The 14,298-nt window shown below is 41.6% G+C and overlaps 1 protein-coding gene across 2 annotated transcripts in view; it reads left to right on the top strand.

Annotated features, from left to right (window-relative positions):
• Nucleotides 1-4,392, top strand: part of LOC106581675 (uncharacterized) — a 210,731-nt gene extending 206,339 nt beyond the window's left edge. For both annotated transcript variants that reach the window (XM_014163884.3, XM_014163883.3), the window contains 6 exons: nt 578-706; nt 864-896; nt 1,055-1,450; nt 1,574-1,771; nt 2,002-2,117; nt 2,863-4,392. In XM_014163884.3, coding sequence (XP_014019359.1) covers nt 578-706; nt 864-896; nt 1,055-1,450; nt 1,574-1,771; nt 2,002-2,117; nt 2,863-3,076 — 1,086 coding nt within the window. In that variant the 3' untranslated portion in view covers nt 3,077-4,392. The remainder of the gene's footprint in view (nt 1-577; nt 707-863; nt 897-1,054; nt 1,451-1,573; nt 1,772-2,001; nt 2,118-2,862) is intronic.
• The last annotated feature ends 9,906 nt before the right edge of the window (nt 4,393-14,298 follow it).

Raw genomic sequence — 14,298 nt, 5'->3', positions numbered from 1 at the left:
CAATTTGACAGAGCTTGAAATGTTTTGTTAAATAATAATGGGCCCTATGTTGCACAATCCAGGTGTGGAAAGCTCTTAGAGACATACCCAGAAAGACTCACAGGTGTAATCGCTGCCAAAGGTGCTTCTACAAACTATTGACTCAGGGGTGTGAATACTTAGTTAAATTCGATATTTCTGTATTTCATTTTCAAAAAATTTGCTAAAATAAAAAAAACGTGTTTTCAGTTTGTCATTATGGGCTATTGTGTGTAAATGGGTGAAGGAAAAAAAAGAAAATATAACCCATTTTCACTTCAGGCTGTAACACAACAACATGTGGAATAAATCCAGGGGTAGGAATACTTTCTGAAGGCGCTGTATATGTACCATAAACCAGAGATTGATCTATTTAGTTAAGTGGATTCAGTGGAGGAACCTCAGAAAAAAAGCAGATTCAAAGATCGTAAAGGTGTACTGTATTTTGCATTGGTCAAAAGTGAATGTATTCATCATAACTAATAGGATTCACTGGTTGTTTGTTGATTTGATGTATGTAGTCTTGTATATGTACTATAATATGTACTGGTCTCCCCAGGTGACAGTTTTGAGGTCATACGACACCATGATTGCTACTGCAAGACGCCAGTCGGAGGGCACCCTCATCTACATTGTCGACAAAACAGATCTCTACATCCGAGTCCGCGATGGATTCAAACAAGTCCTGGTACAGTCATACATTTTTCTTTCATATGAGAAATGTGTTCATAAGGTAGGAAGAAGTTAGAGATGCACATTCAAAAAGTTGAAGTGCAGACTAAAAGAAACTTAGAAAAACACAACTCAAATGTATGTACTTTTTTCATAAGCTTATTGTTTTTCAGCTCGGTGACTACAGTCCCTTCTACAGAGATCTGGTAAGTTGTTCTATCAATAGAAAAATTTGTAAATGAAAGAGAGAAAATGTATCAACTTATTTAATGAATAGCTATTGATATATTTGAGGAAACAAAGTCATAGTCATAAAATCAAGTACGACTTTTCATGTCAAATAAATAAAGCTCTTAATCTTTAGGACAACGAAGTAGCGGCAGTCCAGCCTCCCCCTGTCGTCAACTACCCCCAGTCCCAGGATCACTCGGCCAACAATGGAGCTGAACACTTCTCCCAAGGCGGTTCCGCCATCCACCACATCAAGCCTCCTCCTCGCAAGCCTGTGGAGATCCCCAGGCCTGCCAAACCCGAAAACCGCAACCCCGACCCCAGATATCCCCCTCAGTATGACCCCAGATACCCCCCTCAGACTGACGCTAAGTACCCCCCTCAGACAGATGGCCGCTACAGCCATGTGCAGCCTGAGAACAGGTATCCCACCCAGCCTGAAAGCCGATTCCCGGTCACCCCCCAGCGAAGACCCATTCCCCTTCCTGTTCCCCAGCCTGCCGGTCACTTGCACACATCAGGGCCAGGAGTGAGTACCTTAATCATAATTTAATGTGCCTTCGGAGAAAGTATGTATTGTTAAAATGGTCTCATCTAAATAGTGTGTGTAGACCTGAGCTGTTTTTATAACTCATCTCTCTTTTCTGTTCAGCTCCACCTGATTGCCCTGAACATGCCCCAAGTGGGCAACATGCGGGGTATTCGTGGGTCAGACTTCCTGTGTTTCCAGCAGGCTCGTGCTGTGGGCCTGAAGGGCACCTTCAGGGCTTTCTTGTCCTCCAAGCTCCAGGACCTCTACAGCATTGTTCGCAAGTCCGACAGAGACAGCCTCCCCATCATAAACCTGAGGGTGTGTAAACATACTACTGAAAGCACAAGTCTAGACTGTGGGATCCCACTTCTGACACCAAATTGACATTGCGTTTTGTGAAGTAACCTATTCATTAGCATTTCATGAAATTCTAGAGAATGTTTCAATCCAACACTGTTCAGCAACAAATAAGTAATGAAATGCTGCCATGGGTTTTTATTTTAACCTTGTTTCTCTTGCTGACGAACATATATGCTCTCTCCCTTTAGGACCAAGTGCTGTTTAATAGCTGGGAGTCTATGTTCAGTAAGACTGGGGGCAGGATGAAGGAAAATGCACCAATCTACTCCTTTGATGGCAGAGATATCCTTAGGGACAGTGCATGGTGAGTGGTTGCCTTTCAGACACAGCTACACAGTAACACCTCCAGTGTTAAATCAACTCTAATAGTGATAAATCTACAAAGTCCCTGAAGCTAGCTAGCAAAGCAAATGATCTATATTATTATACTACACAGAGTAAATGTTACACTTTCTAAAGTGTTTGCCAACACCTGTTATTGTTGCATTCATTCGCAATGGTGTAGTGTTAACAATCTATTCTACCAGAGTCATTCATTTTATTCTAATAGTTGACCACCTTTTAACACTGTAGAGTGTTACCTTTTGTTTTACAATATCAACTCTCTCTGTGAAATGTTTGACTCTAATATAGAGTTGAATACCTTTTAACACTGTATGGTCTAACCTTAAATTATGCACATGTAAAGCTGCTTAATTTATCAATGTAAACAGCACCTTAATCAATGGGACATTCTCTATTTGGCTGTTATAGAGAATTTGCATTTTCTTTTATCTAACCGTGCAGTATCGTTCTTATTATGGCAAATAGTTACTTTCTCATTAGTCATAATGAGTGTCGCCATAAGCAAAACAATTTTTTGATAAAGTGTGGTAGCTTAAGTGGTAGTCTATGTATGTATGATATGCCAGGGCTTATGCCATACTGCTTATAACAGTGTCATGAAGGCACTGTATTATCACTGTTAACTGGATAGATTTTTTTATAAAATAATAAGGTGATGTACTTAAGGTGATTAACATAATTTCCTTCGATTTGTTTCCCTTCAGGCCTGAAAAAATGGTCTGGCACGGCTCTAGCAACGAGGGTCACCGCCAGACTGACAACTACTGCGAGACATGGAGGGCAGGAGACCGCGCAGTGACAGGCCTAGCGTCCTCACTGCAGTCCGGCCAGCTCCTACAACAGTTGCCCAGCAGTTGCTCTAGCTCCTACATAGTGCTGTGTATCGAGAACAGCTATCTCTCACACTCCAAAAAATAATTTAAAAAACCATCCCTGTCACTTTGGTCCAAGTAAAGGCATTACAAAGTGTACAAACAGGCCCATTCCTCCTCCCTCTGCCCCTAAATATATGACATCTTTCGAACTGGGTCTGCAGCGCTTGCCTGGCAGAGAAGTTTCCCATTGTCTTCTCCATCCCTTCCATAATGCCAAAGAGACGGGTCGAACAGAGAGGTGTTTGCCTTTTTCTCGGGGCTTTGGCACATATTTTCCAAGGGGTTGAACAAGAGAAGAGAAGCTAACTGCGGCAGCATTTTTTTAATTGTATGCGTAAAAATATAAGTTTGTATATGATATGTCTGTTTGAGTTTTATTTTATTCCTGATTTTATGTTACTTTTGAAGCTGTCTTTAAATTTGGTTTATTTAACCATTTTAATGTACCATTTTCCAAATGTTCGTTTTATTTTCATTCCATTTAAGGCTTGTAGTGTACTAAAGGGTACAGCAACCTTTTAAATGATATTTTAAGAATTAAAGAAGATAATAGATATTTATTTTTAAATGAAGTTATGTTAGAACACACAATTTGATTTGGAATAGTAACAACACATGAAAAATGCCTTAATCCATATTGTAGTCAGCACTTTTTCACAGACTATTTCATACATTTACACAGGTGAGGGTGTTTCTAACCTAATATGGAAAACTGTACGTTGCGTGTGTGGTTTTTGAAATGCATGTCAAAAGAGATTATGCTTTGATGTCAAGATACTTTTAAAAATAAGTAAATAAAACTAAGGTAAGATATGATCACTCTTAGAATAAATATGACTAATTCCAAATCTGTAGAGGTTTACTGTACATGTCTACTTACCATTTTACATTTGGTGAACATTATGTTTTATATGTCCTCATTGGGCATAGCCTACACTAAATTCACCATACTCATATCCAAGACACAAGTTACAAGGTCTTTCGTAACCGTAAAGCAGATGCTGAGACAAATTTGATGTAAGGGTAAATTTAGCTTTTAATCCAAAAATATAATCCTGTTGATAATAACCTATCATTGGGGTTTGAAAATGTTTTGAGCTCAATTTGGTGCTAATCTCTATTGGAGTGACTGCTGACTGTGATGGTTGAGGAAACCCAGATGTATTTTATTAAGACACTTTGTAGTGTCTTAATAAGTAGCCTTGTGTTGATTCATTTCTGAGACTATCTTGGCTATAGTGCTACTGTTGTGTCTTGACTGAACCAGTATGAACCTGTGGATATTCATTATTTTTGTAACCAGTATGTGCTGTATCATTTCTCAGAGGCACTAAATAAATGTTTGTTTTTTTAAATTCATGACACTGTGGATACAACGTTTTTTGCAATGTTTTGTGTGGCCAATATTTCAATGTAGTGTTACATTATGACTGGTTTTGTTGTGGAAAATGTATGTGCTGAGCGAGTAGGTTTAAAATATGTAAACCCATTTCCACCGACACTTGGACATTAAATACACTGCTCAAAAAAATAAAGGGAAGACTTAACACAATGTAACTTCAAGTCAATCACACTTCTGTGAAATCAAACTGTCCACTTAGGAAGCAACACTGATTGACAATACATTTCACATGCTGTTCTGCAAATGGAATAGACAACAGGTGGAAATTATAGGCAATTAGCAAGACACCCCCAATAAAGGAGTGGTTCTACAGGTGGGGACCACAGACCACTTCTCAGTTCCTATGCTTCCTGGCTGATGTTTTGGTCACTTTTGAATGCTGGCGGTGCTTTCACACTAGTGGTAGCATGAGACGGAGTCTACAACCCACACAAGTGGCTCAGGTAGTGCAGCTCATCCAGGATGGCACATCAATGCGAGCTGTGGCAAGAAGGTTTGCTGTGTCTGTCAGCGTAGTGTCCAGAGCATGGAGGCGCTACCAGGAGACAGGCCAGTACATCAGGAGATGTGGAGGAGGCCGTAGGAGGGCAACAACCCAGCAGCAGAACCGCTACCTCCGTCTTTGTGCAAGGAGGAGCAGGAGGAGCACTGCCAGAGCCCTGCAAAATGACCTCCAGCAGGCCACAAATGTGCATGTGTCTGCTCAAACGGTCAGAAACAGACTCCATGAGGGTGGTATGAGGGCCTGACGTCCACAGGTGGGGGTTGTGCTTACAGCCCAACACCGTGCAGGACGTTTGGCATTTGCCAGAGAACACCAAGATTGGCAAATTCGCCACTGGCGCCCTGTGCTCTTCACAGATGAAAGCAGGTTCACACTGAGCACGTGACAGACGTGACAGAGTCTGGAGATGCCGTGGAGAACGTTCTGCTGCCTGCAACATCCTCCAGCATGACCGGTTTGGCGGTGGGTCAGTCATGGTGTGGGGTGGCATTTCTTTGGGGGGCCGCACAGCCCTCCATGTGCTCGCCAGAGGTAGCCTGACTGCCATTAGGTACCGAGATGAGATCCTCAGACCCCTTGTGAGACCATATGCTGGTGCGGTTGGCCCTGGGTTCCTTCTAATGCAAGACAATGCTAGACCTCATGTGGCTGGAGTGTGTCAGCAGTTCCTGCAAGAGGAAGGCATTGATGCTATGGACTGGCCCGCCCGTTCCCCAGACCTGAATCCAATTGAGCACATCTGGGACATCATGTCTCGCTCCATCCACCAACGCCACGTTGCACCACAGACTGTCCAGGAGTTGGCGGATGCTTTAGTCCAGGTCTGGGAGGAGATCCCTCAGGAGACCATCCGCCACCTCATCAGGAGCATGCCCAAGCATTGTAGGGAGGTCATACAGGCACGTGGAGGCCACACACACTACTGAGCCTCATTTTGACTTGTTTTAAGGACATTACATCAAAGTTGGATCAGCCTGTAGTGTGGTTTTCCACGTTAATTTTGAGTGTGACTCCAAATCCAGACCTCCATGGGTTGATAAATTGGATTTCCATTGATTATTTTTGTGTGATTTTGTCAACTATGTAAAGAAAAAAGTATTTCATAAGATTATTTCATTCATTCAGATCTAGGATGTGTTATTTTAGTGTTCCCTTTATTATTTTGAGCAGTATATATTCTGCTACTGTTATGTGGATAGAAATACAGAAGTTTCTATTCATATCCAATTGCGTGGTTATCATAATTTGTCTGCTTACCAGCCAAATTAACAAATGTTTGGTCTACCAGGCAAAATCTTAAAGGTCAACAAGGAATAGAACTAATAATCCCATGAATTGAGATTGGATTTTTTTTCAATGTAATGACTGGAATATTAATCTGTTTGGAATTTCTCTTCTCTGTTTTCTCCAAAGTAGATTTTTAACTCGTGCCCCAGGAAACTAGTTCCCTATCCAGATTCATGGTTGTCACAGACAACCACCTTTTGATGAGATTGCAATCCCACCTCAGCACCTTTTACTCCAACAGCACTGTTTTATGGCCTACTCAATGGGATTTAGCTGTGTGGCCTTGCAAGCATCCTCTTAACACAAATCAGTGTCCTTGGTGACAGAGAAGGGTGCTCAAGGTTCCTTGTAGGTGGTCCCTTAAATAAGGCCGTTGGAGTAGGGCTCAAGCATACTGCATTTATGTGCCCTCAGTGCATATACAGGATGATGGTCCATGCCAAAGCTATTAGCACATAGGTCCAGATTGTAAAGTGAACAATCATACAATACAGATTGGTGGTCCACGTCCTCCAAATTTTTGTTGGTCATTGTGATGTGTGCATTCTGTTCAATTATATAGAACGACACATCGTTTTGAAAGATGGATGAGTATCTGTCCTGTGTATCTGTATGATTTTGTTCATTAACTTCATTGTAGTGATATGGTGTGGTACCTGCTGCTCCAGTGACCTTTGATTGACATTCATACAAGGTGGGACTCTTGCAGGGCTCTTGATCCTTCCCAGACAAGACTGGATTTGTTAAAAATTGCACCAAAAGGACCATTCGGAGGCAATGGAGAAGGATGGGATTGGAAAAGAGGAGGGCTCCTGATGCTGAAAGTGGTGCACCTGGTTGTCAGGTGATACTGCTAAAATATAGGAAAAGGCTTAATTTGTAACATTGAGTTACCACGATGACATAATTTTTTGGTAATGACTATGAAAGCCAATTTACTAGCGGCTAAGTGTCCTGTATGCTCAAAACAAAAAGGTACCTGAGTATGCAGCTCATATATAAAAACCAATGTGTAAATACAGTAGCGGGAGAAAAAAAACATAGCACCCTACTAAATTTTATCTCATCCACAGCTTTCTCTTAAGCGTCTCAACCCATGGCGCTTCAGTAGTGTGACTGGTATGGTGCTAATATTAATTGACTGGGGGGCTCAATGTCGTCGAGGCTGTCTTTGGTTGCAAGAAAAATAACCAGCATTACACGCTGTTCGCTATTCTTCAAGGTCTTCGATTGAGTAAATCTTTCAGGGAAAAAAACATAATTTGCTGAGTGATGTAGTATCCACGTAAGTCTCCCTGACAGAGTGGTGTGTTAGAACAACGTACAGCTGGCTGCTGTGAAGTGCCTGTTGACCATCTCAACAGCCTAGCTGCCATGGGAGAGCTATATTTAGGAGCTGGTAAGTAATAACTAAGCACATCCAAATGATCCACACGGACGGTAATAATACAAGAGCGAGATGACTAGATATCGGGCTTAATTACATTTGGGGCGGAAGTGAAAGCCATGTCTGTCAGAGGATCTGCCTCTGTTTATACTACCCGATTGACTCACCCGCGACTGAATTCAACAATATCTCGGCTAACAAGCAGGGTTTTCTTTCAGCTTGACCACAGCTGTTCATAAGGAGAGGCATTAAACTATAGATTCAGGTTTTGTAATCATATATCTTATTGACATATTGTGTAATCCATGCTGCTTTATTGCAAAATGTAGCATGCTGGCAGTGTTGATGAAATTGGAGTGTCTAAAGGTAAAAGTCTAATCTGAAACTTATGCCATACAAACTTTATTAAATGTTTAATGGATTTGATTATTTGAAAAGCAAATTAATAAAATACATTTTAAAATGTGTAAAAATACTAAATCAACCCGATTTCAAAACAGCGACCTCGTCAAGACCCCATTGGTATCAAAAGTGGGATAGCATCATTGTAAAGCATGTTCTGGCCGGGTCTGAGGCACAGTTTATTTTCCATAAGTTCGTGTATCTACTGGATGGTTGAGGACATTATTTTTGCTACTCTTATTTAAATGTATTTTATATTTTTAAGAAATCTGAAGAGGGGCATCCCTTAAACAGTAAATATATATTTGACTATTAACTTTTCCTTTCATTTAGTTAGATAATGAGCAACAATTTCCTACTCCTTACAGTAAATCCCACAGTGATCCATCTGACATTTAAGTACTCCTTTATTCTTTAAATATTTCATGAGGATGAGGTTATCTTGAGTGGCTCCTCCTGGCATCACACAGCTATTGCTTGATCACTCCAACTCTCTCTCTCCCACTCTGACTTAGAACGGACGCTCCACTGATTTCTGATGGACAACTGTCAAAACCAAGTATAAAATGGGACAAAGGCAAAAGTGGCACTCTCAAAATGCAATAAGAGTTTAAACATATAGGACAGACCATCCAAAACTTACCATAGTTGTGGTTAAAAAGCCTTGAATTGGCAAGTTAAAAAAGGTGCTAGATGCTAAGGTTAGCAGTTGGTGAAAGTGGCTAGGTAAAAACAACCTAAGCATGGATTGCACACTGTCATTGTCCGTAGACTGATTCCAATGTAAAGAAACCCATTTTATTTTGAGTGAACTATCCCTTTAAGAACTTCACATCGTGGTTGAGCTACCCCTTAAAGTACTGTCAATCCATAATTTACCCAGGCCCGGTTCACGGTTACCTTGCACACATAGCTCACAGCTCACTACCCTCTCCTGTCTCTGCAGAGCCAGCTGGCTGGAAATCCAATGTGACATCTCCTTCCATCTCCCATGAATTTTTTATGGGCCTCTCATCCCACCCCTCTCACGTGGAGAGGGTCATGTACAGCATATCAGACCCATTCTATAAAAGCATGCTGTTGAAACTGCCAGTTTTGCTTTGGAATGGGTGACTCCTCCTCTTATCCCTATGGTATCATCAGAGATGGAAGAGAAAGCGAGACATCCCACTCTCCTTTGTTCTGTTTCAGTGGAAGTCAATAAACTACAGTGCCTTCAGAAAGTATTCACACCCCTTGACTTTTTCCACATTTTGTTACAAGGTTGGATTACAATTGAATGAATTGTCATTTGTTTGTCAAAGGATCTTCACAAAATACTGTGTAATGTCAAAGTGGAACAAAATAGAAAAATAAAACACTAATATATCTTGGTAAGATAAGTATTCAACCACTTGTGGTCAATACATGTTAGAACCAGCTGTGAGTCTTCCGGGGTCAGTGTCTAAGAGCTTTGCACACCTGGATTGTACAATATTTGCCCAATACTCTTCTCAAAATTCTTAAAGATCTGTTAAGTTGGTTGTTGATCATTGCTAGACAGCCATTTTCAAGTCTTGCCATAGATTTTCAAGCCGATTTAAGTCAAAACTGTAACTACGCCACTCAGGAACATTCAATGTAATCTTGGTAAGCAAACATAACGCTTTCTATTCAGGACATAAAGTTTATTTATTTTCCGCATTTTTTGCAGTTTTACTTTAGCGCCTCATTGCAAACGGGATGTATGTTTTGGAATATTGTTATTCTGTACAGGCTTCCTTCTTTTTACTGTCAATTAGGTTAGTATTGTGGAGTAACTACAATGTTGTTGATCCATCCTCAGTTTTTTATTGCAGCTATTAAACTCTGTAACTGTTTTAAAGTCACCATTGGACTCAAGGTGAAATCCCTGAACGGTTTCCTTTCTCTCCGGCAACTGAGTTAGGAAGGATACCTGTGTCTTTGTAGTGACTGGGTGTATTGATACTCCATCCAAAGTGTAATTAATTACTTCACCATGCTCAAAGGGATATTCAGCTTTTTTATCTTTACCCATCTACCAATAAGTGCCCTTCTCTGTGAGGCATTGGAGAACCTCCCTGGTCTTTGTGGTTGCGAAACGTTTTTTGAAACATGGCCCTTACATTTTCGCTGATATGAAAAATATATTTCAAATTAAAAAAAATACACTTACTGTAGCAGATTTGCACAGATCCAAAAATGTATGCACTCACTACTGTAAGTCACTCTGGATAAAAGCGCTGTTAAATTACAAAAATGTAAAAATGTAATCCATATGCTGTGTGTGCCTCCAGCCGAAAAACTACTCTTCCGCTACACTTCCTCCCCAGTTAAGCTCCTGTTACGCTTACCCACAGATGTAAGCATTGAGATATGGCCATGTGGGAACACTAACCCTTTAAAGGTGTAAGTAATTTAACCTTTTTTATTATTATTATTTCTTGCTGATATGAAAGATAAGTTCCTTATGTTTCCAAAACTGTACCTCAACTCATGTGTGTTAACGATCAGACCGAGCATCGGGACTCTTAACAAAAGTCTCCCAGGAAGAAGATACTACTGCCAATAGGTGCTAAAGGTAGTTAGCGTCTTGGAATGGGCTAGGGTTGAACATACTCATCAGGAAACTTTGGAAACAGCTTGATTGGACTACTAAACACTTCTAATGATACACTGTAAATCCGAACAGTGCTATTCATTAATTGGATTATGTTCTGAAAACATAATATATGTTAAAAAGATGTAGTAACATAACTGTTTTAGGTTTCCTTAACTGGAACAACAAAGATGTTACTTCAAACAACCAACACAGTTTTTTCCCCCTCGGACATCATTGCACTCGCGATAGAACAGCAGAGTACAATTATATTTTTTTTGCCACAATACTGGATGCTCATTTCCTCAAAACAAAAACAAATGTGCCTATCAAGGATTTCAGTTTTAACATGCACCTCAGTTTTGATTTTGTGAGACTAGTATGTTTTATTTTATTAATTTTACCCCACCCCCCTTTTTCTTCCCAATTTCATGATTCGATCTTGTCTCATTGCTGCAATTCCCAAACGGGCTCAGGAGACGCGAAGGTCAAGTCATGCGTCCTCTGAAACATGACCCACCAAGCTGCGCTTCTTAGCACCCGCCCACATGTTGTAGGGAACAACGTTTGAACTGACAACAGAGTCAGCCTGCAGGCACCTGGCCCGCCACAAGGAGTCACTATAGCACAATGAACCAAGTAAAGCCACCCTGGCCAAACTCTCCCCTAACCCGGACAACGCTGGGCCAATTGTGCACCGCCTTATGATTGAACCCCAGGCTGTAGTGACACTGCAACAGTGCAGTGCCTTAGACCGCTGTGCCACTCAGGAGGCCGAGACTATAATTTTTTATTCCACTAAAAATGTATCTTCGTTTTTATGTGAAAAGGCCTTCTGATGATAGATTTACAGACACTCATATCTCTCAGGTTTGAACTTAATTATGTTTGACGTCAGACACGTGCAAAGATAGGGCTCTACCTGTGCAGAGCACATGCACCTTTGCCCTTCCAATCTCCGAAGTGCCCTTTTGGGTGGTGGTATAATTTCCCCCCCAAAATGTTATTATTTTAAATAATTGTTTTGTCACTGTTGTTCGAAACCCACTGCCCACAAGTCGTCGCCCAGTATTTTGGCTGGCAGCATACCACCCTGCATCTCACTGCTGGCTTGCTGCTGAAACTGAGCAGGGTCGGTCCTGGTTAGTTCCTGGATGGGAGATTAGATGCTGCTGGAAGTGGTGTAGGAGGGCCAGTAGGAGGCACTCTTTCCCCTGGTCTGAAAAAAGATCCCAGGGCAGTGATTGGGGAACATTGCTGTAAGAACACAGAATAAAACAATTAATAAAAGTCCCATGATGGTAGTGACTGCCCATTACTCCTATCACTTATTAACCATCAGTTATTTTACATTACTTTAATAAAATATTTAAATTGTTGTGTATATTTCATTTGTTTTATTTGATGACTTTATAATTTCATTTCAAGTCTTCCTCTCTATAGAGCTGCTGTCTATGCTGTCTGACAAAATCACTATTTTAGTAGTTCGACGTAAATAAGGCATACTTTTATGACTTATGAATACCAACTATCTATCACTTAGATCATGTATTTTCAGGCAGAGATACCTCACAAAGAAACTGCTCTCTACGTATCCCCTCTTGATCATGCTTTTTTCTTTCCCCTTATGTAGCAGGCATAAAAGAAACACATACCCGACAAGTAGCCGCGCAATGGATTATGGTCATTGTAATTAATTATCACTTTTTATGCGCTAAACTATGCAGAACATTGGCCCGTTGGAAACTACAAATCCCTACTACATCACACAGTTCAGGCATGATCTGATTTATCTCTAGAGAAACTGCAGTGCAATGTACGCATTGAGCTCAGAAAAACAAAACAAAATGTAATTCAAATAATTTAACCAACGTTGGTCAATTAGTTGTTTAAAAATGTAAAAATAACCGACATTTCGGATAATCACTCATCACTACCTCAATTGCAGAGGGGTTCCAGAATGCTATCTGTCAGACACCCCAAGGCATTGCAGGTGTGAAAAACCTGAATGACGACATCATTGTGTATCGAGCAACACAAGCTGACCACGATAACAGCCTGAGAGCAGTGTTCCAGACGCTCAAGGAGAGTGGACTGACTCTCAACTGCAAGAAATGTGAGTACAATAAATACAGACTGGAGTTCTTTGGTTTCATCTTCTCTGCTGGCAGTATCTTAGCTGCCCAGAAAAAAAGGTCACAGCCATTCACCAGGCCAGCAATCCCCAAAATGCAAGTGAAATCAAGAGTCTTCTCGGCATGGCCCACCGCTGCTCACATTTCAACCAGGATTATGCCACCATCACTGCACCACCACAACAGAAGCTCACAAAGAAGGACGTTCTGTGGCAGTGGGGTGAGGAACAGGAAACAGCGCTGAAGAAGCTAAAAGACAGATTAACCAGTGACACCACCATGTCATACTTCGATCCACAAAAGGAATCCAAACTCATCGTGGATGCCAGCCCTTTGAGACTGGGTGCCATTCTCCAGCTGCATGCTCGGTGATGTGGAGACACGCTACTCGCAAACAGAACGTGAACCACTATCCATCATATGTACTTGTGAACAATTCCATTTGTACATACAGTATATGGAAACCCATTCACTCTGGTGACAGATCACAAACCACTGGAGAGGATCTGGAATAATCCAAGGTCAAAGCTTGGATCGAATGGTGTGGAGCCGACAACCCAGCAGACTAAATGTTCCATCACCCACTCCCAGCAAAGAGCTGAAAGCACACAAGCAGCGAAAGTGGCAGAGGAATATGTCAACTTCGTGGCATAGCACACGCCACACCCAAAGCAATGACACTGGAGGAAATCAAAACAGAGACTCAGAAAGACCCTACCCTACAAACAGTCAAATCAAAATCAAATCAAATGTATTTATAAAACCCTTTTTACATCAGCAGATGTCACAAAGTCCTTATACAGAAACTCAGCCTAAACCCCCAAAGAGCAAGCAATGCAGATGTAGAAGCACAGTGGCTAGGAAAAACTATAAGAGTAGATGGCCGTTAAGGCCATATCGTTCTTCAAGATGTTCAAACATTCATAGATGACCATGCAGGGTCAAATAATAATAATCACAGTGGTTGTAGAGGGTGAAATAGGTCAGCACCTCAGGAGTAAATGTCTTGGCTTTTCATAGCCGAGCATTCAGCGGTCGAGACAGCAGGAGCATGAGAGAGAGAGAGAGAGAGAGAGAGAGAGAGAGAGAGAGAGAGAGAGAGAGAGAGAGAGAAACAGAGAAACAGAGAAACAGCAGGTCCAGGACAAAGTAGCACGTCCGGTGAACAGGTCAGGGTTCCATAGCCGCAGGCAGAACAGCATAAACTGGAGCAGCAGCACGACCAGGTGGACTGGGGATGGGGACAGCCAGGAGACATCAGGCCAGGTATTCCTGAGGCATGGTCCTAGGGTTCAGGTATTCCTAAAGAGGAGAGAGAGAGATGGGAGAATTAGAGGGAGCATACTTAATATCACACAGGATACCAGATAAGACAGTAGAAATACACCAGATAGGACAGACTGACCCTAGCCCCCACGCACATACAGTAGACTATTACAGCATAAATACTGGAGACTGTAGCCCAGTCCGACAATATCCCAGGACAGGGCCAACCAGGCAGGATATAACCCCACCCACTTTTCCAAGCACAGCCCCCACACCACCAGA

Source organism: Salmo salar, chromosome 21 (genome assembly GCF_965601325.2).
Source record: "Salmo salar chromosome 21, fSalSal1, whole genome shotgun sequence".
Classification (NCBI taxonomy): Eukaryota; Metazoa; Chordata; class Actinopteri; order Salmoniformes; family Salmonidae; genus Salmo; species Salmo salar.
This window is presented reverse-complemented; position numbering and strand designations above follow the sequence as displayed.